Below are 25129 nucleotides of genomic sequence, written 5' to 3'. Positions count from 1 at the left end.
GAGCGACCCCGGCCCGGCGCCGGCCCCGCCCCGCGCCCAGGGGTCCCGGGGCGGGCTCCGGGCTTCGGGCGGACGATGCGGCGGCGCGGCCGGAGCGGCGGCGGGAAGCGGAGGCGGAGGTGACGCGCCGGGGCCGGCGGGCCGGGCCATGCAGCGCTCCCGGGCGGCCGCGGACGAGGCGGCTCTGCTCCTGGCCGGGCTGGCCCTGCGGGAGCTGGAGCCGGGCAGCGACTCTCCGGGCCGGGGTCGGCGGGGGCCGCGGCCCGGGCCGGGAGACGAGGCGGCGCAGGCGTTGGGCCGCAGAGGGCAGGGCAGCGGCGGCGGCGGCCCCGAGGCCGGGGTGGACGGACTGAGCCGCGGGGAGCGAGGCCCGCGGCGCGCGGCGGCCCCCGAGCTCAGCGCGCAGCCGGCGGGCAGCCCGCGGGCCAGCCTGGCGGGCTCCGACGGAGGCGGCGGCGGCGGCGGCAGCGGCAGCGCCCGCTCCAGCGGAATCAGCCTGGGCTACGACCAGCGCCACGGCAGCCCGCGCTCGGGCCGCTCGGATCCGCGCCCGGGCCCCGGGCCGCCGTCGGTGGGCAGCGCGCGCTCCAGCGTGTCCAGCCTCGGCTCCCGCGGCTCGGCCGGCGCCTACCCCGACCTGCTCCTGCCCGGCGCCTGCTCCGCGCCGGCTCGCTCCCCGGAGCCCGCCGGGCCGGCCCCTTTCGCTCTGCCTTCGCTCCAGCTGCCCCCGGGCCGGGAGGGCGCCCCGAGCTCGGCGGAGCGGCGGCTGGAGGCGCTGACCCGAGAGCTGGAGCGGGCGCTGGAGGCGCGCACGGCGCGGGACTACTTCGGTGAGCGAGCGCGGCCGCGCGGCCCGCGCGCCCGGGCCCCGGGCCTCCGCTGTCCTCGTCGGGGGTCGGGGACGACCTCCGGGTAGGCGGCCGGTTCGGCCGAGGAGAGCGCTGGGTGGGCCCGGGGCTGGGCTTCGGACGAGGGACCGGGCTGCAAAAAGCGTGTCTCCCTCCCTTGGGGCTGGGGAGCTGGCGACGTTTGTTCTCGCAGACGGAGTGTGTGTGTGAACCTCCAGGTCTGGGGCTTGTTTTAGGACAGTGGCTTAGCCTCTGGGTGTCCGGGCCGGGAGTTCTGGCAAAGTCAGTGGATGTGTTGCCCCTAACTTACAGAAAAAGTCACGTTAATAGGCAGAAAAAGCTATTTCTGAATAATTTCTTCTTAGCTCTTGGCACTTACCTCAGCTCATCGTACTCGATGCTTTGTGATCAGCTGGTCAGCCGAAGCTGTGTGTTTCCCTTCCCCCAGCAGTACGGGCTGTGAACAGGGGCAGGGAGGTGGCGTGGCCTGGATACCACCGGAGCCCGCCTGACCTGAGGCTTTGATAATGGTAGTGGCTGGAAGTAGAGTCTTTGAGGGAGGAGAAGCCCACGCTGGGGGGGAGTGGGGGAGACTAAGCTGGTCCTACTGGGCTGTCCTCGCTCTCAGCTGTGCTGTGTATATGGGATGTTTCCGAAGGGAATCCTGCTTCACATCATTTGCAAAGACCACCAGTCTCTGACAGCCTCCCTTTCCCAGTCTGATCTTGGCCCTTGGATCCCAAGTCCTTTGGACAGCTTGAGGCTTGAGGTTCTGAGAGGAGGCCTGGGGAGGGGCTTCCCTCCCTCCCTTACTGATAAGCAGGCACCTGGCTTTGGAGGGGGTGGTGGTTATCATGTCTGGGACTGAGGCTGTCCTGGAGTTTGTATTTCATGGTTCATTCCAGCTAGCAGCTCAGGACTGCCCTGAACTGGATCTTGAGAGGGAAGGAGGTTGTATGGGACAGGCAATGGGGGCATTGCAGGCCGAGGGAAGAATGTGGGCAAAAGGAGACAAGTAAGGATGTGTACAGTTCCGTTATGCTCCCTGGGGTTGCAGCCCAGGAGGGGTCAGGTGGTCAAGGGAGTGTGTAGGCCAAAGGGTTGTCCTGCCTTTGGGAGGGGACCTGCTCATCTAGGAGCATCACGGTGAGAATTTGTGGTCTGGTAGGTCCTGTGGCTGCTGTCAGACCACCTGGGAGCAGGGAGGGAGTAGGAAGCCTTTGCCTCTCATGCCAAGCAGGTACCAGGAGCAGAAGCTGGGCTGCCTTCTGAAGAGAATGAGATTCCTGCGCTCTCTCCCGGGGGGGACCGCCCCTTTTCCTGTCCCCACTCGATGCAGGGCCTGGGCAGTGGTGTGTTCTCTGGGCCTCCGTAGCTACTCCTGAATCTTTGTGTGAAGACCGGGGCAGGTAGTGGGAGAAGTGAAGGGGCTGATGGGTCATCCTTTCTAATGGGACCTGCTGCTCCCGTTGAAGCCACGTGGGAGTGGGAGGTGAGTGATGATAGATCTTCGGTTTCTTTTTTAAGAGAAGCCAGATCTAGGTAACATTTTCCTGATTTTTTAAAAATATGAGCAGCTATTTGCTTGAACTGCTGATATCTTACTGCCGATATTCCACCTTTTGGAGCTATGAAAGTGGCAGTTACATACAGATCAACCTGAATAATACAACATTTTACAAAAGGAAGTCTGCAGGTAGCATGAGCTCAAGAGATCTCTGATAAACCTCACCCTTGGAGTGTTTTTTCCCCTCTGTCCATCCCTTCTTGGCGCTGGCACCCGCTCACCTCCTGGCTGCTCTCTGTCTTTCATGGACATCTCTCCTGACCAAATTCTGCTGCCATGAGCCAGCCAACAGCCTCAGGCCTCCAGAACCTCATTAACTTTGGTGACCTCTCTGCCTTCTCTTCAGCCACCCACCCCTAAGGCCACACCCTGGATTTGCCTTGCTTCAGCTGTCTTCAGTTCTGGTTGCCGCCTGCGTCTCACCACTACCTCTGATTCCTCTAATTGCTGTCTGCCCTGCAGAACCCTGGCTCCAAGTCAGTGCTGCAGCCCCCTTTTCTGTTGCTATATTAGGCCGCAGAGTGATGGTCTTTAACCTTGGTGCTTTTCTGGGCACCACCCATCACTCTTAGCCTTGGTCAGTTCCCTCTTTCAGTGCCTCAACAGCCTGCCTCTCTCCTCGGCCCTGCCCGTGCTTTCTACTTTGCTGAGAATAATGGGGTCAGCAGTTGCAGTCTTGGCTTCCTGTCCCTTCCCTGAAGGCTCTCAAGTCCATGTCCAGGTCTGAGGATGAAGGTCCTTCCATCTCCAACCTCTACCTCCTCCATCTTCAGCTTTCCTCTTTCCACTGGCCCTTTTCTTTTGGTTATAAATATGTATAAGGGTCTTTCATTAAGCAACAACAAAAATAAGAGAGAACAACAAACCCAAACCTATATGGCTCCAAGGTCTCATCCGCCCTTTCATCCCGTCTTCTCATCGTAGTGTCTGGTTGACATCGTCTTTGCTTATGCGCTTTCGATCTCCCCTCAGCCATCTCTGTCTCCTCCCACTGGACTGATCCAGCTCTTGCTCAGCATCCTGGCGATGCCCCAGCCTCAGCCCCAAACACCAGAGGGCATTTGCCAGGTCTTGTTGGTCTGGATCTTACTGCATCCCAAAGGTGGAGTCAACTCTTCTCCGAAACAGTCTACTCCCTGGATTTTGGAGGTACCTCATGGTCCTGGTTGTCCTTCTTCAGTGTATTTTCATTGAAGTGGTGCAAGCTCATATTTAGCAAAAAATCAAACAGAACCGAAAAACAAATAATACAAGTTCATAACTTCCCCTCTGACCCATCCTTCTGTTCTGCTTCCAATAGGCAGCCGACTTTTTGCTCCTTGCATCGTGTTTTCTGGTAACTTAGTCAAATGACAAGGTCAGGTTTTCAAAGTTGATGGACGAGAGTGAAGGTGTGAGGGTGGGTCATTTTCACTTTAGAAAGATAAGTCTGGCTGCGATTTTGGGGATGGATTATTGGGGGCCAAGGTGGGGTGCTGTGAGGAGGCTGTTGAAACAGCAAGTGGGATGAGAATTGATGACGTTGAATCGGGCCAGTGGGAGTGAGGGGAGGGAATGAAGTCCAGAGTAGGGAACAGAGGAACCCGATTCAGAGTTGGAGGTGAGAAAGACAGGGTAGACCTGGGTGCTTCCTGAAACCTGGCTATGCGAAAGTGCCGTTTTCTGGGCAGGAACCCAGAGCTCTCTTCTGGACCTGAGGTGGTCTGGGGCCATCCGGGAGGTGGATTAGTGGCTCAGGAGAGGGATCCGGGCTGGGCAGAGTGCCAGGAGCCTCGGCAGGGGGGAGCATTTGGCAGCAGATGGCACTGGGTTAAAGCCACGTGTGGAGACCTGTAGACGTGGTGTGTTTGGCTTTCAAATTCTCAAAACATTTAAGTTAACAATTAATTTCAGTATGGAAAGATTTCATGCACAAATCTAGATTTCTAGCTTTTCTTGAAAAATCAGAATCTTTAGAAGTGCTGGCCCTGCATTCCTCCTCGGTAGCCGTCAGTGGAGCTGAGGCGTGTCTGTGACCTCCGGCGGCCATGGCTCTCTTCTCCATTCACCTGGGCGCCCACCAGCCATTTTTACATTCCTGCCTGGTTTGAGGGCATCTGAACTGTCTCTCCTTCTCCTGGGGAGACTGAGGCATGGGAGACCCAGGACTGAGCAAGGGAATACCCAATAGAACTGGGAAGAGAGAAGAACTAGAAAGCCAGGTGCGGGTCATATTCTGGAGACCCGAGAGGAGGAGAGGGCCCCCTTTAGCAAGATCAGAAGAGAAAGTCCATAAATCTGCACCGTTAGGAGATGACAGGATGTGGACTAAGCTTGCTTTCTTGACTGAGGGGAGGGGGAAAATGGGGTGGCTGATCGGGGAGGGAGGTTTTTTTTAAGGTGGGAGACGCTCAGCCATGGTAAATGTCAAGGAGAGAGATCTGGTGGAAAGCAAAAGCAGGAAGGAGAGGGTGAAGGCAGCATGTCCTGAAGCAGCCAGAAGACTTAGGGTCCAGGGGGCAGGTGGGGCCCGTCTCCATGCCCTTTGTGGCATGGGAGAACTTTGGTGAGTCTGTGAGAGGTCCTCTGATGTCTGGGCTGGCCACCTGCAGTCTCCAGGGTCTCCAGGAGGGCTGGCTAGAGAGTTCCCTAAGGCTAGTGCTGGCCTTTGCCCTGACATTGCTGGTCACCCCTCTCCTTACCACCCCTCCCCTGCCTGCCAAGCACCCCACCCTGAGGTGGTCCCCAAGTCCACCCAGTTATTCCCTGCAGAGCAACTTCCCTGTCTTATTTTCTTTAGACCTTTGCTCAGATATCACCTTGTCACTGGGGCCTTCTCTGACCATCCTCTTTGAAAATCACACACTCAGACATATTCTTAATCAGCCTTCTTTTCCTCCATAGCACTTGTTTCTACCTGAGATGTGATTTACCTGTTATCCATCTCTCTCCACTGGAATACAGGCTCCTTGAGCGGGGGGATTTGTTTGGTGTGTTGCAAAATCTCTGGCACCTAAACTATATGGGGTGTCAGTGTCCATGTGTTGACTGAACAAGAGAATAAATTGACCTTACTGTACAGATGAGGGAGGTGTGGCTGGGAGGGTCAGGGACTCTGCCCTGGTTGTGCCTTTGTGGTCTTCATTCTTTTTGGTTCATAGACAGCAGAAAGGATTTTCCCTCTGTCCACGAGCAGATCAAGGTGAAGGGGCTTAGAGCAACTTTCCAGGTATAAACATGTCATTGTAATTTTGATGGTGTGGACAGTGTCAGTTAGCTCTGACTTGCCAGGTGCTCTGCTAAACTCTTTGAGTCCTCCAACAACAGCAGCAAACCCTATAAGTAGTGGTACCCTTCCTGTCCCCATGTTAGCCATTAGTAATGGAGCGATGGAGGCCTATGGAATTTCCTTGCCCAAGATCACGTGGCTGGGCAGCATTAGGGCTGGGAGTCGGATGCACGTCCATTCAAGTCCACAGTCCTGGTGCTAATCGCTGCTCTCTCCTGCCTCTTCCATAGGTATTTGCATCAAGTGTGGGCTTGGCATCTATGGAGCGAGGCAGGCGTGCCAGGCCATGGGGAGCCTGTATCACACCGATTGCTTCACCTGCAACTCCTGTGGTAGGTAACCTCTCCCCTGTCCCTCTTGCACTGTGGACCCCCTTGCACCTAAGTCCCAGGCACAAGGACCACCCAGCTCTGGCCCAGGCTGGAGTGTGGAGGAGGCTGAGTTGTGGCCCCTTTTCTTCTGGCCTAGTCTGCTTGAGAGGTCCAGGCTCCTGGGGAGATCTGCTGGGCCCTGGGGAGATCTGCTGGGCCCTGGGGAGGGAGGTGTGAGGCCAGGGAGGAGCCCTTTTCTGGCCACAGGGAAAGGCAGCCCTTCTAGCCCTTGGTTTTGGAACCTCTGTCCTGGGCAGGGTACTGATGTCTCTCGGTTGCCTGGGTAGGGCTCGTGGAGCCAGAGATGTGCCTTCTGCCTGCCTGGATATGGGGCTAATATTTTTTTCCCTACAATATATTTTTTGTCCTAATTTTACACACTGTATAAAATATAAATGTTATAATTTAACCTAGACAAAGTTATAAAAAGAAAAAAGTAACTATAATCCAACCGACCTAATAAGTCTGCACTCTTGATCTTCTTACTGTTCTTTCATGCTTTGCCCTGAGAAGACTTCTTTTATTTATATACACAAAACATTTTAATACAAAACATTTTATTTTATAAAAGTGTAATATGACTTTGTTATAAAGCAGAAACTAACACACCAGTGTGAAGTAATTATACTCCAATAAAGATGTTAAAAGAAAAAAAAGCGTGATATGTACACAGTGTTAAGTCAGATAGTCCTGCGAAGCTATTTTTGCAATAACAAAAAAACACTTATCTTTCTACCCTGGTCTTGTTCCCCGGGGGCAGCCACTTAGTATTTTTTAGCAACTTCATCTAGTAGGCACCTCCATGTTCTAACAGCATACACTGCTGTTTCTTGATTATCAGTTTTAGAAATGATTTACTTATGTTTGCTGTGGTAGGTGAGGAATAGGTTCTTAGGCTGACTGTTCTCCCCTCTCTCCTTCCGTCTTCTCAGTGTAGCCATCATAAGTTGTGATTAAGTCAATAAACCAGGTTTATATTACTATAATATATGACTATGTAAATATTATTCACTGCAGAACCAAGAATTATACTGGGGTTATATCTCCTTTTTTCTATAGTCATTTACTTTTCCTGGAATTTTCTTTTTTAACCTTTTTTTCTCCTTGCATTGTCTTGACTTATCATATCCTTCAGTTTCCTCTCCCCACTCCAGTTGCCCCATTTTAGTAGGCATTCTTTTGAGTTCCCCCTTGGAGCCCCTGGCCTCTTCTTAGTCTGAGCCAGTTGCTCTCTGGACCCCTGTGGAGTGTTCATTCTGTGCCTTCCCATGTATATTGGTTGGATTGAATCCACTGCCTCCTAGAAGCTTTCAGCTGCAGATTACAGAAAAGCTGCTGAGGAGGCTTAAACTCTAAGAATATTTCTTGACTCATTGAACTGGGAGCCCAGAGATAGGGCTGGCTTCAGGCTGGGATTGATCTAGTGGCTTAGGCCCTATGAATAGCTTGGCTGTGTTTCCCTTGGGTTTGGCTTTATCCTTAGGGCAACTTCTCTTATGGTAGTGAAATGTCTGAGGCAGCTTGAGACTTCCATTGGGACACCACTGGTCTGGAGGAAGAGGGGCCATTTCTTCTGGTCATGTTTTTGGGGTGGGGAAACTTCTCTTCCAGTAAACATCTAACAAACATCTTCCTATATATCATTGGCCAGATCATCTCACACATCCATTCCTGAACCAAGCCCTGTGGCTGGGGGGAGTGCTATGATTTGACTGACTTACTTGCCTGAGTCTCTGAACCATTATAAGGGAAGAAGAATTAGCTTTATACTAATCAAGCCCATCCATGGATAGGGGAGTGGATTCAGGTTTCCCTTAAACACACCAGGCTGTCTGAGGTAAGGTTGGTTACTGAACACAACTTGGAGAAGTAGGGAGGAATCGAAGCTGTGAAACAACCAAAACTGTCCAGTGTTTTGCTGTAGTTGTCTAAGCAGGGCAATGTGGGAGGTAAATTTCCTGAATTCTGTTGTGTCTAAAATGCCTTTATTCAACCCTCACAATTTGTAGTTAGACTGGGAATAGATTTTCAAATTGGAAATAATTTTCACTAAGCATTTTGAAGTCATAGATTTATCTTCCCGAAGCCATGGTTGCTGCTCAATTCTGATGCCATTCTGATTCTCATTTTTGTGTGTGTGATCTGTTTTTTTCCTTTTGGGAGAGCTCAGGAAGAGGGCTATCATTGAGCAAATCCTGTAATAGCCTCTGGAAAGGGCTGTGAACTGCACAGTTGCAGGGGGTGCCACTTACATAGATACAACAGGAATGGTGCTCCTGAAATTGTGCATTGCAGCTACTTGACTTAGGATACTTTATTTATGTTTGGTGTAGGCTTTGTGCCATTGGTTATGCTGCATACACAAAGAGCCCCATTAGACTGGAGACTTGCCCTTCGGTTCTGGGAATTTTTCTTGTATTCTTTATTCCCTTCTTCTTTCCACTGGTAGTGAATTCAGCAGCGTGTGAATCAAGATAATACATTATGACCAAGTTGAGCTTATCTGAAGAATACTAGTGGAGTCACAATAGAAAATTCATTAATGTAACTCACCTCATTAACAAACTAAAGAAGAAAGACTGTATAATCATCTCAATAGGAGTAGAACAAGCAGTCAGTAAAATCTGACATTCAGATTTTAGCAAACTGGAAATAAAAAGGAACTTTCTCAACCTGATAAAAGTTGGTTACTAAAAATCTATGCAAACATTATACTCAGTGGTGAAATATAAGAAAAATGGACCTTTAAAAGAGGAAAGGGGGCTTCCCTGGTGGCGCAGTGGTTGGGAATCCGCCTGCCAATGCAGGGGACATGGGTTTGAGCCCTGGTCTGGGAGGATCCCACATGCCGCGGAGCAACTAGGCCCGTGAGCCACAACTGCTGAGCCTGCGCGTCTGGAGCTTGTGCTCTGCAACGGGAGAGGCCATGACAATGAGAGGCCCGCGCACCGCGATGAAGAGTGGCCCCCGCTTGCCGCAACTGGAGAAAGCCCTCGCACAGAAATGAAGACCCAACACAGCCATAAATAAATAAATAAATAGATAGATAGATAGATAGATAGATAGATAGATAGAAAGGACAGTGACGCCTGCAACCATGTCTTCTATTCAGCATTGTACTGGAGGTCCTAGTCATTGCAGTAAGACAAGAAAAATAAATATAGCGTAATCATGTAAATATATACTGTTGAACATGGGTATATAAAATAGTGTTGAGATGTCAGTTTTTTCCAAATTGATCTATAATGCATTGTAATTCCAGTTAAGCAGGTTTTCGTGAATTTGACAAGCTAATTCTAAAATTTAAATGGAAGAGCAAAAGGCTAAGAATAATCAAGATGATCTTGAAGAAGAGTAGGTTGGGCAAACTTCCACTACCAGGTGTCAATATATATTGTATAGTTACATTAATTAATTTCATGTGGTACTGGGGAAAGGATAGACAAATAGACCAACGGAACAGAGTGGAGAGTTTAGAAAGAGACCCATGTCTGTGTGAAAACTTGATGGGTGATAGAGACAGCATTGCAGATGGTTCTGGGAAAAGTGGTTATCCATATAAAATAATGAAATTAAATCCAGGTGTATCAAAGACCTAAATGGGTAAAGAAAAACTTGACAATTTTAGAAATAAATATAGAAACGTATCTTTACCAATCTTCTGGTTAAGAAAAAATTTTTTTTCACACAAAAACTGCCAAACTTAAAAGAGGGGATTGACAAATTTGGCTACATTTGAATTAAAAACCTCTATTCGTTAAAAGACACTGTGAAGCATGTGGGAAAACAAACCGTATACTGCCACAAACATAACTGCCAAGGATCATTTTTGTTTGTTTGTTTACAGCATTGCTTTTTTTTTTTTAATTTTTATTTTTATTGGGCTATAGGGGATGAGTTGGGAAATATCTCTGCAAGTTATGCCCTACTAGGGAAATGTCCATCCTAATTTTCCTGGGATAACTTTCGGAACTTTTTCTTTTTCTTGGAGCTACTTCTCTTGCTGGCAGCAGCCTCTTCAGGTCCACTGCTGAGTGGCTTCTCCTTGGAAGAGAATTTCCTCTTTTTCTTGGGGACCCTCTTGTTTCCTGACTCTTCAGGGTCACTAACTGGTTCCTCTTTAGGGACGGATTTCTTCCTCTTGGGAACACTTCCACTGCCAGCTGTCTCTTCAGGATCACTACTAACCAGCTCCTCCTTGGAAAAAGATTTCTTTCTTTTGGGTTTGGAGGAGACACATGGGTCTTCCATTCCATTCTCCTGAGGAGCCTCCCGGGGCTTTTGCTTTTTCTTCTTTTTGGGTCTTTCACTTGTCTCCTCACATTCCTCTGGGGTACAGCATTGCTTTTAATGTCGTGTCCAAGAAATCTTTATAGTTTCATGTTTTGGACATCTGTTTTTATTTTTTAAGCATATTAAACCTACCTGTTCTGTATTCTGTATCTAATTATCCCAATAGCTGATGACTTTTGAAGTCCTACTTCTATTGTTTATTGTTTCTCCTCACTCTTGGTGATGATACCTTGTCTCCTCATGTGTTTTGTAATTTCTGATTGTGGAAGTCTGTGGGAATTCATTGAGGTGTATGTTGAAGGTGCATTTCCCTAGGGGATGTTTGAAAACTTTATTTTATTTTATTTATTTATTTGGCCGCTCTGTGTGGCATGTGGGATCTTAGTTCCCCAGCCAGGGATCGAACCCGTGCCCCCTGCAGTGGAAGTGTGGAGTCTTAACCACTGGATCACCAGGGAAGTCCCTGAAAACTTTTTATTAAGGAAAAAACTCGAATAGGGACAAATAATATTTTTTCTTTTATGAGTATTCTTATTACTTATGGACTTGTATTCATGTAATGTATTGCAGTACCATCATTATTCTTTTTGATACTCAGATTGTCTCAAGTTTGGCCAGAGGAAGTCCCTTCCAGTTGACTCCTGTGCCCTTTTGACATGTCCCCATTGTTCTTTGAGCACTTCTTTACTCTGGCACAAGATATATTCGGTTTACCTTTGTTTTTGTTTTTAATTTAGTACAATTTACATATAGTGCAGCAAACAGATCTTAAGTATATAGTTCAAAGATTTTGGATAAATGTGTACATTTATGTTACTCACACCCCTAACAAGGTTATAGAAAATTTTAAACACCCGAGAAACTTCAATCTTTCCTTTTTTTCAGTTAATCCCCATATGTTCTCCCATCACATCCACTCAACCAGTGTTCTGATTTCTACCATCATAGATTAGTTTTGTCTGTTCTAGAACTTCATATAAATGCAACCATAATAGTATGTACTATTTTCTTTTTTTTTTCTTAATTAATTAATTAATTTATTTATTTATTTTGGCTGCGTTGGGTCTTCATCGTTGGGTCTTCACTGCTGCGCGTGGACTTACTCTAGTTGCAGCGAGCAGGGGCTACTCTTCGTTGCGGTGCGTGAGCTTCTCATTGCAGTGGCTTCTCTTGTTGCGGAGCATGGGCTCTAGGCACACGGGCTTCAGTAGTTGCAGCACGTGGGCTCAGGAATTGTGGCTCACGGGCTCTAGAGTGCAGGCTTAGTAGTTGTGGCGCATGGGCTTACTTGCTCTGCGGCACATGGGATCTTCCCGGACCAGGGCTTGAACCCGTGTCCCGTGCATTGGCAGGCAGATTCTCAACCACTGCAGCACCAGGGAAGCCCCGCCTTTTTTTTTTTTTTAATCTATGTTGTTACATGTATCAGTAGCTCACTCCTTTTTATTGCTGAGTAGCATTTTTATTGTATGAATATACCACAATTTGTTTATCCATTTAACTGTTGATAGATACTAGGTTGTGCTATGAACATTCTTGTACAGGTCATTTGTGGACAAATGTTTTCATTTCTCTTGGGTAAATTCCAAGGAATGGAATTTCTGGGTCATAGGCTAAGTGTACGTTTAACTTCATAAGAGACTGCCAAACTATTTTCCAAAGGGGCTGTATCATTTTATACTCCCACTAGAAATGTGAGAGAGTTGGGTTATTCTACATATTTGCCAACAATTGGTATTTTAGTCTTTTTAATTTTAGCCATTCTAATGGATTTGAAGTGGTATCTCACTGTGGTTTTAATCTGCATTTCCCTGACAACTAATGAGGTTTGAGCATCTTTTCTTCTGTTTCTTGGCCATTTATATCTTCTTTTGTGAAGTCTGTTAAGTCTTTTGCCCAGTTTCTTTTTTTTGGCTGTGTTGGGTCTTCGTTTCTGTGCGAGGGCTTTCTCTAGTTGCGGCAAGTGGGGGCCACTCTTCATTGCGGTGCGCAGGCTCAGTAGTTGTGGCTCACGGGCCCAGTTGCTCTGCGGCATGTGGGATCTTCCCAGACCAGGGCTCGAACCCGTGTCCCCTGCATTAGCAGGCAGATTCTCAACCACTGCGCCACCAGGGAAGCCCCAATTTTTTTTTTTAATAATTTTTAATTTAATTCTTATTCCCTTTTTATTTAAAAAATTTTTTGGCCTTGCCGTGCAACACATGGGATCTTAGTTCCCTGACCAGGGATTGAACCTGCAGGCACTGCACTGGAAGTGTGGAGTCTCAACCACTGGACCGCCTGGGAAGTCCCTCTTTTGCCCAGTTTTTAAATTGGGAGTTGTCTTTTATTATTTAGTTATAGGAATATATATGGTAAAAGTTCTTTTCAGATGTTTTGTGAATATTTTCTTCCGTTTTTTTTATGTTTTACGGTTATTATTTTTGTGACTTAAAATTTTTTGTTCCCTGTTACATCATGAAGATAGTCTCCTTTGTTTTTTCTAGAAGCTTTAGGTTTCTCATGTTTAGGTTGATAACCATTTCGTGTTAATTTTTATGTATGGTATGAGGTAAGGAATTGAGTCTTATTCTGTTTTCCATATGAATATATAGTTGTTCCAGCACCATGTGCTGCAAAGACTTTGCTTTCCCACTTGTATGTTTGTTGAAATATTTATGGGTCTATTTTTGCCCTCCATTCTGTTCCACTGATCTTTTTGTCTCTCCTTACCGCAATATTACATTGTCTTAATTTCTGTAAGTCTTAAAATAGGTAGTGTAAGTTTTCTAGTTTTGTTGATCTTTTGCAAGATTATTTTGGCTATTCTAGGTTCTTTGTATTTCTATATAAATTGAAAAATTGGCACATCAGTTTCCACACAAAAAATAGAGTGCTGAGAACTTGATTGGGCGGCATTGAATGTGTAGATCAATTTGGGGAGAATTGATATGAGAACGTTTGAAGCCGTGAAGATGGTTGTCGGAACTGTGCAGCGTCCAAGATTTTTCCCGACATGCAAGCTGACTAGTTAGCCTGCCAGTGTTTCACGGGTGCTGGCTGAAGACGTGACCTTCCTGGGACAGATACAGCACTGCAGGCAGCGTGAGCTTCATGTTCACATCGGTCCTGTGTGCCCTCCTTGGTCCCACAGTGGTGACGTGGATGCCAGGTGTGTGCTGCACACGCGGTGGGTCTCTGTGTCATGGCTGAGGAACCCTGAGCTCAGGGAACCCCAGGATTTTATAATGGGCTGCCAGCAAAGCTGTCTGACTCTTATCCCAGAGAAGCACATTATCTTTATTTTTACTGAACAGCAAACCAACCTGCCTTCTGCTTCAGAGGGAGATGCTATCTCTGTCTTCTAAGCAGTTTGCTCCACAGATGTCCTTGGAAAGATCCAGAATGAAAGCTGCAAGCCGTTTGAAAGATGTGCAGAAATGGAAGGGATCCAATGGAGAACTGTCTTCCAGCAGTGGTATATCTCTCTATTTATGTAGCTCTTTTAAAATTTCTCTCAGCAAAGTTTGGCTTTGCTGAGTAAAGTCAGACACATCTTTCATTAAATTTATCCCTTAGTATTTTATGGGTTTTTTGGGATGCTGTTAAAAATGCATTTTAAAACTTGTAAGTTTAGGAGACTTCCCTGGTGGCACGGCGGTTAAGACTCCGCGCTCCCAATGCAGGGGGCCCGGTTTGATTCCTGCCCAGGGAACTAGATCCCACGTGCATGCTGCAACTAAGAGTTCACATGCCACAACTAAGGAGCCCGCATGCTGCAAGTAAGGAGCTGGTGAGCCGCAACTAAGCAGCCTGCGAGCTGCAACTAAAGGAGCCCGCCTCCTGCAACTAAGACCTGGCACAACCAAATAAATAAATAGATATTAAAAAAAAAAAAGAAATACTGAAGGTGCTAGTAAAATGTATTAAAAATAATAAAAATTGTAAGTTTATTTTCCAATCACTTGTTGCTAGAATATAAAAATATTTTTGGTTTTCATATATTGACCACCTATTCTACAGCTTTGCTAAACCTACTTACTAGTTCTAGCAGTTTTTTCATAGACTCCTTATGATTTTCTATATAACACAATCATGTCATTTGTGTTTATAGTTTTTCCTTTCTCACCTGTCTTATTGCACTGCCTAGCACGTCTAGTATACTGTTGAATCCTAAGAGGAAAAGCATTTAATATTTCACTATTATGTCTGATGTGAGCTGTGGGGCTTTCATCGGGTGGGGGAGGTTCCCTCTTGCTCCTGCTTAGGTGTTGTCATCTCCTGACTCTAATGGGAATGCCTCTCATAGGTCTGCTAGGGCCGTGGTTTTGACAAGGATGCCTTTTTCTTTTAACGTTTTTGTTCAATTTGTTTAAACTAAAAAAAAACCCACATCGCTCATTCCTCCCATCCCCAACCCCCTGTGTCTTGTAACCACCAAACTCTTCTCTGTATCTATGAGCTTGTTTTTTTGTTTTTTTGTTTTTAAAAGATTCCACATATAAGAGAGATCATATGGCATTTGTGTTTCTTTGTCTGACTTATTTCACTTAGCATAGTGCCTTCAAGATCCATCAATGTTGTTGCAAATGCCAAGATTTAATTTTCATTCTTTTTATGGCTGAATAATATTCTGGGGTGTGTGTGTGTGTGTGTGTGTGTAATTTTTTTTATCCATTTATCCATCAATGGACACTTAGATTGCTTCCATCTCTTCGTTATTGTAAATAATGATGCAGTGAACATAGAGGTGCAGATATCTTTGTGAATTAGTGTTTTTGTTTTCTTTAGATAAATACCCAGAAAGGGAATTGCTGGGTCATATGCTAGTTCTATTTTTAATTTTTTGAGGGACCTCCATACTGTTTTCCACAGAGGTTGTACCAATTTACATTCCCACCAACAGTGAACGAGGGTTCCCTTTTCTCTAAATCCTAACCAACACTTGTACGTCTTGTCTTATTGATAATAGCCATTCTAACAGATGTGAGGTCCTTTGTTGTTAATTAATCGACCATATATGTGTGGGTTTATTTCTGGGCTTGCTATTCTGATCCATTGATGAATGTGTCTGTTTTTATGCCAACAGCATACTTTTTAATTACTGTAGCTTTGTAATACAGTTTGAAATCACGAAGCATGATGCCTCCAGTTCTTTTCTTCTTTCTCAAGATTGCTTTGGTTATTTAGGGTCTTTTGTGGTTCCATGTAAGTTTTAGGATTATTTGTTCTAAAAATACCATTGGAATTTTTTTTTTTAACATCTTTATTGGAGTATAATTGCTTTACAATGTTGTGTTAGTTTCTGCTGTATAACAAAGTGAATCAGCTATATGCATACGTATATCCCCATATCCCCTCCCTCTTGCGTCTCCCTCCCACCCTCCTTATCCCACCCCTCTAGGTGGGGTCACAAAGCACTGAGCTGATCTCCCTGTGCTATGCAGCTGCTTCCCACTAGCTATCTGTTTTACATTTGGTAGTGTATATATGTCAGTGGTCCTCTCTCACTTCGTCCCAGCTTACCCTTCCTCCTCCCTGTGTCCTCAAGTCCGTTCTCTACGTCTGTGTCTTTATTCCTGTCCTGCCCCTAGGTTCATGAGAACTTTTTTTTTTTTAGATTCCACATATAGTTGTTAGCATATGGTATTTGTTTTTCTCTTTCTGACTTACTTCACTCTGTATGACAGACTCTAGGTGCATCCATCTCACTGCAAATAACTCAGTTTCATTTCTTTTTATGGCTAATATTCCATCGTATATATGTGCTACATCTTCTTTATCCATTCATCTGTCGATGGACACTTAGGTTGCTTCCATGTCCTGGCTATTGTAAATAGTGCTGCAATGAACCTTGTGGTACATGACTTATTTTGAGTTATGGTTTTCTCAGGGTATATGCCCAGTAGTGGGATTGCTGGGTCGTATGGTAGTTCTGTTTTTAGTTTAGTTTTTTTTTTTTTTTTAAATAAATTTATTTATTTATTTATTTTTGGCCACGTCGGGTCTTGTTGCTGCCTGCGGGCTCTCTCTAGTTGCAGTGAGCGGGGGCAACTCTTCGTTGTGGTGCGAGGGCCTCTCATTGCGGTGGCTTCTCTTGTGGAGCACGGGCTCTAGGCACACGGGCTTCAGTAGTTGTGGCTCGCGGGCTCTAGGTGCACGGGCTTCAGTAGTTGTGGCGCACAGGCTTAGGTGCTCTGTGGCATGTGGGATCTTCCCAGACCAGGGCTCGAACCTGTGTCCCTTGCATTGGCAGGCGGATTCTTAACCACTGCACCACCAGGGAAGTCCCCTGTTCTTAGTTTTTTAAGGAACCTCCATACTGTTCTCCATAGTGGCTGTATCAATTTACATTCCCACCAACAGTGCAACCATTGGAATTTTGATAGGGATTGTGTTGAATCTATAGATTGCTTTGGGTAGTGTGGACATTCTAACAATACTGATTCTTGCAGTCCATAAGCATAGAATATCTTTGCATTTATTTGTGTCTTCTTCAGTTTCTTTCATTAATGTCTTGTAGTTTTCAATATACAGGTCTTTCACCTCCTTGGTTAAATTTATTCCTAGGTATTTTATTCTTTTTGATGCACTTGTAAATGGACTGTTTTCTTATTTTCTCTTTCTAATAGTTCATTTTTAGTTAAAGAAACACAGCAGATTTTTGTGTATTGATTTTGTATTCTGCAACTTTACTGAATTCATTTGTTCTAACAGTTTTTGAGTCTTTAGGGTTTTCTCTATATAATATGTCATCTGCAAAGAGTGACAGTTTTACTTCTTCCTTTCCAATTTGGATGCCTTTTATTTCCTTTTCTTGCTTAATTGCTCTGGCTAGGACTTCCAATACTATGTTGAATAAAAGTGGTGAGAGTGGACATCCTTGTCTTGTTCCTGATCCTAGAGGAAAAGCTTTTAGCTTTTCACCATTGTTTATGATATCAGCTGTGGGTTTGTCATATATGGCCTTTATTATGTTGAGGTACGTTCCCTCTATACCCGCTTTATTGAGAGTTTTTATTATGAAAGTATGTTGAATTTCATTAAATGCTTTTTCTATGTCTATTGAGATGATCATAGGATTTTTATCCTTCATTTTTTGTTAATGTGATGTATCACACTGACTGATTTGCCGATGTTGAACTATCCTGGCATCCTTGGAATAAAGGATACCTTTTTTTATATTGGGCTCCTTCACCTGGTGAGAGTTGTACTTCTAACGTTTCTAGATTAAGAAATTCATTCTTGGGCTTCCCTGGTGGCGCAGTGATTAAGAACCTGCCTGCTAATGCAGGGGACACGGGTTTGAGCCCTGGTCCGGGAAGATCCCACATGCCGCGGAGCAGCTAAGCCCGTAAGCCACAACTACTGAGGCCCATGCTCCTAGAGCCTGTGCTCCGCAACAAGAGAAGCCACCGCAATGAGAGAGGCCCGTGCGCCACAACGAAGAGTAGCCCCTGCTCGCCACCACTAGAGAAAGCCCACGCGCAGCAACGAAGACCCAACGCAGCCAAAAATAAAATAAAGAAAAAGTAAAAAAAAGTAAAAAAAAAAAAAATTCATTCTGCAGAGTCTGCTCTGAATTCCACTGAACTTAAAGCAAATTTTTGTTTTAATTATCAGAACTTCAGTTTACATTTGAGAAACAGGTCTTCATACGTTTGCTTTGACAACCTCTTACCACAGTTTTGTCAACAACATATTCTATTTAATTTTTTAAAAATATTAATTAGCGTAATGATAATAACATAACATTAGAGGGAAATTTAAAAATTTGTCTGCAATCGGCTTCTCGTCTGTTGGAGGAGGGTGCTGAGAAATGGCAGCAGGAGTGTCGTCCCTGGTTCCGGCAGTCCAGGGACCCCCTTCTCAACCCTCATCCTTGCAGGGAGACGACTTCGCGGGAAGGCGTTCTACAATGTGGGTGAGAAAGTGTACTGCCAGGAGGACTTCCTGGTGAGTCAAAGCTGTGCCCTGGCTGGTGCCATGGGTGGGAGCAGGGGCGGGGACCCTCCTTCTGATTCACGTGGTGACCTGAGGCCAGGAAGCAGATGCTGGCTGGGCAGCGAGTGCCCCTTTGTCACATAACATCCTGGATCCTGTGTCCCCTCCCAGTACTCCGGGTTCCAGCAAACGGCTGACAAGTGTAGCGTGTGTGGACACCTCATCATGGAGATGGTGAGAACCTCCCCCAGGCTCCTGGAGCCCCTCTGACATGCGCAGAGTCAAGGACCCCACCCTTTCACCTGTTGGAGACCTGCCAGGGGCTCAGAGCCAGAGTGTCTTCTGGGGGCTGTGCTGAGCCTTCCACCTACACTGACCCTTCAGTGCCTCCCGCCCCCAGATCCTGCAGGCCCTTGGGAAGTCCTACCACCCGGGCTGCTTCCGGTGCTCGGTGTGCAACGAGTGCCTGGACGGGGTGCCCTTCACTGTGGACGTGGAGAACAACATCTACTGTGTCCGAGATTATCACACGTGAGTAGCCGGCGCTATGGAGCAGTGTGACTCCCGTGGTTCCCCTGCCTCTCCCCAGGAGTACTTTCCTGGCCTGCCTGTCTGTGCCCTCCATCCTTGGCCTGCTCACTTCTGGCCTCCGCTGTGTGCTCAGTGGTTGGGGCGAGGCGCAGATCTCTGCCTGGAGCCTTCTGTCTCAGTCCTCTCCTCCCCCTGCCTTTGCCTGCACCCCCTCGTCCGAGTGGTGGGGACTCTGGGCTGCCCCATCTAGCTTCTGTCCCGCTGCTCTGGTGGCCAGGCCAGGACTCTTCTGCCTGGAATGGGGGGCTTGGGGTCTCTGCAGAGTCTCCTGCCTATCCGGTACCCATGTGACCAGGTGATCATTCTCCCTTGCTGTGGCTCCAGGCTCAGCCCTCGGACCTCTGGTCCTGTGCTGCTGCCTTGCATGGGGTTGGTGCTGGGCATCGGTTCCTGGTACTCAGTGTGGAGCCAGGCTTTGCAGGGGTCTCAGCTAGGGGAGGCCCAAGCCTGGACATGAGGGGGCAATGACTGACAAGAAGCATGAGGGAGAGGCCGGGGCAGAACCAGAAGAAGCCATCCTGGAGGAGGTGATGGGGTGGAGGTGAATTGGGGCACCACATGAAAGGCCAGTGCCAAGAAAGCATGGCATAGGATGCTCCTACCCCAGCATATCTGCACAAGGCGAGGGGGCCTGATGCTCGGGCCACGTCATGGGGCTACTATGGGTGGACCTGTCCTCGTGCCCTTGGCCTCTGGTCACTCAGCTGGTCACTTCTGGTTTCCTTTATTCCTCCAGGGTTTTTGCACCAAAATGTGCCTCCTGTGCCCGTCCTATCCTCCCTGCACAGGTAGGAACCACTCACCTGGAGATGGTCCGGTGCCTGGCCCCGCCCAGCCCTGCTGGTCCTGCCTGGGTTGGCCCCAGGTCTCGGGCCCCAGTGGGAGGGATGAGCAGGCGCCCCTGCCCCCTGTCCCTCTGGGCTGAGGGACGTGTGTTGTGCCCAGTGCACGAACGGTGCAGCTGTCCCCGCATGAGTTAGAGGGAAATGGTGGCCCCTGCTGCTCGGCTGCCCCACTGCCCCCTCAGCTCTGTTGCCCGTCGATGTCAGGACTGGCCCCGGGCTCTGTGAGCTCGCAGCTGAGACGGTGGGGGAGCAGACGAGAGAAGGATGCGGTTTGTGCGGGAGACATCCTCGGGTGGTGCACCTCTCTCCGGCACTGGGTCTTCCACACATGCTGGCCCTGGGGAAGCAGGCCTGGCAGTGGTCTTTCCTGACTCCAAAGAACTGAAAAGAGCACGTACGCACACACTGACACCCACGTGACGGCTCCCATCAGCAGGCGTGCGTGCTCTCGGCTGCAGCCGTGGGAGCAGGCCTACGGCACACTCCATTCGTGTGCACCCACTGATGCCTATTCTGGCCCCGTGGGAGCACCTGCGTCAGAGCTCACGGGTGTGAAGGCACGGCCCCCATGACAGGAGCGCATCGTGTCGTTATGTGCCCACCACCCAGTTCGCCTCAAGCCCTGTCTCTTCCTCCAGGGCTGCGAGACGACCGTCCGCGTGGTGTCCATGGACAGAGACTACCACGTCGAGTGCTATCACTGCGAGGTGAGCCTGGGCCCCGCAAGGCCTGCGGCCAGGGCAGTCCCCCTCCCACACGGGCCGCCTTCTCCCCAGGTACTCGGGGGGCTCCCCTCCTCTATGGTTCTGCCCCATTCTGCCTGTCCCCCCCCAGTGAGCTCTCTCCCTCCCCTCCAGGATATGGTTCCTCTCAGCCCGTTTCTCACTCAGTCAAATATTTCCCGAGGATGTACAGTGTTGGGGTGTTGTTGATGTACAGAGAATAAAGACAGTCTCTATCCTCCAGAGAGACAAGTACTCAGGCAGTATTTATACAGGGTCACCATTGCTATCAAGGGGAGTTTTCAGAGCACATAGCAGGCCTTGGAAAATCAAGGAAGGCTTTCTGGGGGAGGTGACACCCAAGCTAAGATTTGAAAGATGAATAAGAGTTAGCCAAGGAGCAGGGAGAAGGGCATTTTCAGGCAATGGAAGCAGAATGTGCTAAGGTGTGAAGGTGAGTGTGCTGTTTTGTTTCACTGGAGAAGTTGGCAGGAGCTGGGGACTAAAGGCCACTTGAGCTGAGGAGCACGGACTTATCCTGAGGGTAATGGAGAAGGAATGAAAAAGGATGACGCGATGTCACTGAGATTTTAGAAAGGGCACTCACGCAGAGAATGAATGGAGGAAGAGGGAGTAGGGGCTGGGGTTCCCTGAGGAGGCAGGTAGAGTCAAGGTTGTGGCCCTGGGTTCCAGCAAGTAGACTGAGTTTAGTGTTGGTTAGATGGTACAAGGGACTGGATTTGGTCAGTGATTGGATGTGGGAGTTGAGGGGGTGGAAGGTGTCCATTACAACCCCAGGAGAGAGTGAGGGTGAGAGGAGGAAGGCATTAGATGATCTCACTTTTGGTAGCTGGAGACACCTGAACGGAACTATCCAGGCGGCAGCTGGATGTGCTGGAGTATAAAGACTCTGGTATAGGTGTAGGAGTTTGGGAGTCATTGGCATACATAGCTCTTTCCTCTCTGATACTCTGCCCTGTGGTTTCTAGTTGCTTTGCCTCCCCAAATTCTCAATTCAGGGAGACCAATGGGCAGCCTGGAAAAATCTCTCCAGGTAGTAACCTGGGCAATTGTAGGGCTCTCCTTATTAGTTTCCCTTCTCTCAGAGATCACTGGCCTGCGTTGCCTGTTGATCAGAGTCTGAGAATCATCGTTCATATATTTTGCCCAGTTTGCCATTGTTAAAGGTAGGGCGGGAAATCCAGTCCTTGTTACTGTCATGGCCGGAAGCAGGAGTCCCATCATGGGCATGTACATGGCCACTGAAGCCAGGGGAGTAAATGAGGTCTTCCAGGAAGAGCTGTAGAGGAAGGAGCGGCGGCTCAGGATAGCCCAGGGAGCTCCAACATTCCGGGGATGCATTCAGGCAGAGCAGCCACACAGGAGGCCTAGAATGAGTGACCGACCGAGAGGTAGGAGAAAAACCAAGTGTTGGGTTTCAGAGCCCCCAGGGAAGAGCAGGCATGTCAGTGAGAAACCTTCAGTAGGAATCTAGCATCCATCTGGAACCAGGTTGCCTTGATGGGGGCAAGTGGCCCAAAGGGAATAGGAATCCTGCTGGAGGACCAGCAACCGTAGGAGGGCATCTTGCTCTGCTGTCCTGGGGACTGCAGTGTCCCCTTGGGATCGCTAAGCTCAGTCCTTAAGGAAAGGCTGATGCTGAGGGTTCAGGAGCAGGTCAAGCTGCAGGCAGATTACAACCAGCGCCTCGGGGCTGTGAGACATGGTGCTGCTGTCCCCAGGGGAGACCCTTGGATGGGAACAGGGGGCTGTGGCCAGACAGGACATGGAGGACACCTGGGACCTGAGTTGCTTGGGACATGAAGCTCCATCACAACAGCCCAGCTCCATCACCTGTGTGGGGCGGGGCAGATGTTGGTCTCAGGGCCTTTGGGTAACAAGTGTCAAAGCTTCCAGGTTGGAGTTCAGCCCTGGGTGCAGTGAGAGTGTGACCAAAGGGGCCTTCTTGGGGTGGGTGGCGAAAGGAAGGAAAAAGTTGTCCAGTAGGTCTTGCCTGGTGCCCCGCTGTTGCTTGCAGCACACCATCCTCCATGGCTGCCCTTCACATTTCCTGCCTGTTAGAGGTCAAACACGAATCACATAACTTGTTAAACAGAGAAAATTAGCCTATAAAATATCCTGAAGTGGTAAAAATGGTAAGATAAGGGACATAAAGCAAAACTCCTTGTTTACTTGATGTCTTCAGGTCTTCCGTTCCATTATCTCTTAAGGCCACTGAGGTCAGCCATTTGACCTTCCCCCCCTTCCCAAGGTCACCAGTGACCCCCATGTGGGGATCCAGGAGATGATTCTCAGTTGTCACAGTCCTAAGCTCGCAGCAACTTTCCTAGACTCTCCCTCCTAGACGCCCTCTGCACTGTGCCCTTAGGACAGGCTGTTTTTGGTTTTCATCTTTTATCTTCCCCTAAAATCTTGGCTCTGCTCCTCTTCTTTCCTCTCTTAAAGTTGGAGCTTCCACAGCTCAGCTGTTTGTTCTCTTCTCTTTTCTAGTTATCTGCACTCCCTGGGAGAAACTCCTGTTGTTTTGTTGTTAAAAACTGTAACATTTTTATGCTGATGCCCCCATTTACTGCCCAGCCCTCTCTCCCAGACTCCAGCCTAGTGGCCGACTACCTCCCTCCTGGCTGGCTCCTTTGGATGTGTAAGACGCTCTCCAATTCGGGGTGTCCAACACTGGGCTCCTGACCCCCTTCCCCCAAAGAGTAAAGGCCAAAGTCCTCCGGAAGGTGGGCAGGGTCCTACAGATCTCTGATGCACCCCTCCCTTGCTTACTCTGGCGCCGGGACTGTGTTCTTCCCTAGGACTGCGGGCTGCAGCTGAGCGGGGAGGATGGACGCCGCTGCTACCCCCTGGAGGGCCACCTGCTGTGCCGCCGCTGCCACCTGCGGCGCCTCCGGCCAGGCCCACTTCCCTCACCTGCTGTGCACGTCACCGAGCTCTGAGCTGGGGGCGGGTAGCCCGACCCTGGGGGCGTGTCTGTGTGCGCGCGCGGGCGCGCACGCGCGTGTGTTTGTGTCTGCGTGCACACGCGCGCGTTTTTTCGCTCAGGAGCGCGTGTTAGCCTGCGCACGCACGTGTTTTTGCGCGAGTATATTTTTGCGCGCGCGCCGGCGATGGGTGACCCAGGTCAGTGTCGGAGCTCTGTGTCAGGGTGGGCGCGGCCGCCGGCTCCCACCCCACCCCTACTCCCACCAGCCACCGAGCTGCTGTCCGAGGGGCCGGCCCCGCGGCGAAGCTACTAATATTTATTCACCGTCTGTGCCTCCTCAAACGGCTTCCTTTCTTTCGGGCCCTGGCCGCCTCCCGCCCCCACCCCCTCACCCGCCTTCTGTTTCGGGACCCCCTGTGCCCCGTAGCCCCGGGGGCAGGCTCCCAGACCGGCTCTGGGTCACGGGGCTGAAGGTGGCCGTTGCCACGTGCAGGGGCGCGGGGTACACGGCCGCCGTCCTCCGACTGGCCTCGGGGCGGGAGCCAGTTTCCCTGTATAGAAGGGGTCTGGGACCCCCTTCAAGAACGCTCCGGGGAGGCGGGGGTTGGCGGAGGGCACGCGTGTTTGTCTCATAAGCGCCTGGCCCGCTGGTGGGTGGGAAGGGTTCGTTGTTTGGGAGGGGTCGCAGAAGGGGGTGAGGAATGACACCCTTAGGGAGTGGGGCCTGCGAAGGAGCCCTCCCTTTGGCCATTGTGGTCACTGCGGGTTTTGGCCACCGGGATTCCGATGGGCGTTTTCAGCCTTCATCCCGCCCCGGTCTTCCCATCCCTGGCTCCTCGTTCCCAAACCCTCCCGTCCTCGGCCTCGGGAAAAGAACACCTCGTGCAGAATTCCAGCCACAGGTCTCGGTCGAGAGAGACCGCGAGGGGGCGCCCTGCCCGTTACAGGAAAGCACTGTGTATCAGGCTCCACAACAAAAGCATATGATTTGACTTAAATTAAGTTTTTCCTTTGAGAATATTTTCATTTTCTTTAAAAGAATATAGTTTTCTTCTAAAAACTTGGCCCACGGTGGTTATTTCTTAGGAAAGTTAAAAGAAACTCACAAATGTGCAATTTGTATATCATATAGTTAGTGTTAAAGTGGTAAAACATTGTAGTTTAACTATTTTTGTATAAATTCCTCTAAAATCTCAAAATATGTGTTTGCCTTTCAGACTTTAGGCTAGCGTGGGGTTTTGTTTGTCAGTGTCTTGAGAGCGGTTACCTAATGAAATGTGGTATGTGGAAATGTAGATTTTTTTTCTTTTCCTCTGAAAGACACATCAGCATTGCAAAGCTTCTCACTGATGGCTTATGTTGGATTTGCACTTGTGGGTGGCCCCTGCGGTGAGAGACCTCCTAATCACAATAACCATCACGGTGGTTTTTACGGAATATTTTAAGTCCACTTGTTCCTGTGAGAACTGAACCACCTCGACTACTGCTCTTGCCCTCCGTTCCCCCCACTGTTAAACGTAAGATCCTTCACCTGGGGGAGCCAGGCAGTAGGAACCAGAACGTAGTCAGGACTGCTCATTGGGCTGCGTAGGAGGGGAAGTGGCAGCCGGCGGGTTCTAGCTGGGCTAAGGCCTGGAGCCGGGGGACCCTCTAGTGGGCTGAGGAAGGAAGTACATGGTGAGTTTGGTGATCGTTGACCAAATATTTTAACGCAGAGGTTGCCCTGAGATAGGGGAAGCGTGTGGCTCCTG

The 25129-nt window shown here is 49.0% G+C and overlaps 1 protein-coding gene across 7 annotated transcripts; it reads left to right on the top strand.

The window, feature by feature from the left end:
* Nucleotides 1-10: 10 nt before the first annotated feature.
* On the top strand, nucleotides 11-24438 carry WTIP (WT1 interacting protein). 7 transcript variants are annotated; one of them, XM_082437883.1, is made up of 9 exons: nucleotides 11-830; nucleotides 3388-3564; nucleotides 5914-6015; nucleotides 18215-18282; nucleotides 18442-18504; nucleotides 18671-18801; nucleotides 19598-19649; nucleotides 20345-20413; nucleotides 23251-24438. In XM_082437883.1, the coding sequence occupies exons 1-9, from the start codon at nucleotides 149-151 to the stop codon at nucleotides 23389-23391; spliced, it is 1485 nt and encodes a 494-aa protein (XP_082294009.1). In that variant the 5' UTR covers nucleotides 11-148; the 3' UTR covers nucleotides 23392-24438. The 7 variants fall into 7 exon arrangements, with proteins under 7 accessions (XP_082294009.1, XP_082294008.1, XP_082294012.1 ...); XM_082437882.1 differs by having other exon boundaries at nucleotides 18655-18801; XM_082437886.1 differs by lacking the exon at nucleotides 18442-18504.
* The last annotated feature ends 691 nt before the right edge of the window (nucleotides 24439-25129 follow it).

This window comes from Balaenoptera physalus (assembly GCF_965194825.1).
Source record: "Balaenoptera physalus genome assembly, chromosome: 19".
NCBI lineage: Eukaryota > Metazoa > Chordata > Mammalia > Artiodactyla > Balaenopteridae > Balaenoptera > Balaenoptera physalus.
This window is presented reverse-complemented; position numbering and strand designations above follow the sequence as displayed.

Excerpts from the sequence above, each read along its gene's own strand:
- WTIP (XM_082437882.1), top strand. The coding sequence starts at position 149 with ATGCAGCGCTCCCGGGCGGCCGCGGACGAGGCGGCTCTGCTCCTGGCC. Across the intron at positions 18,505-18,654 it reads GACACCTCATCATGGAGATG|TGCCTCCCGCCCCCAGATCC; the intron begins GTGAGAACCTCC and ends CTGACCCTTCAG. Across the intron at positions 20,414-23,250 it reads TCGAGTGCTATCACTGCGAG|GACTGCGGGCTGCAGCTGAG; the intron begins GTGAGCCTGGGC and ends GTTCTTCCCTAG.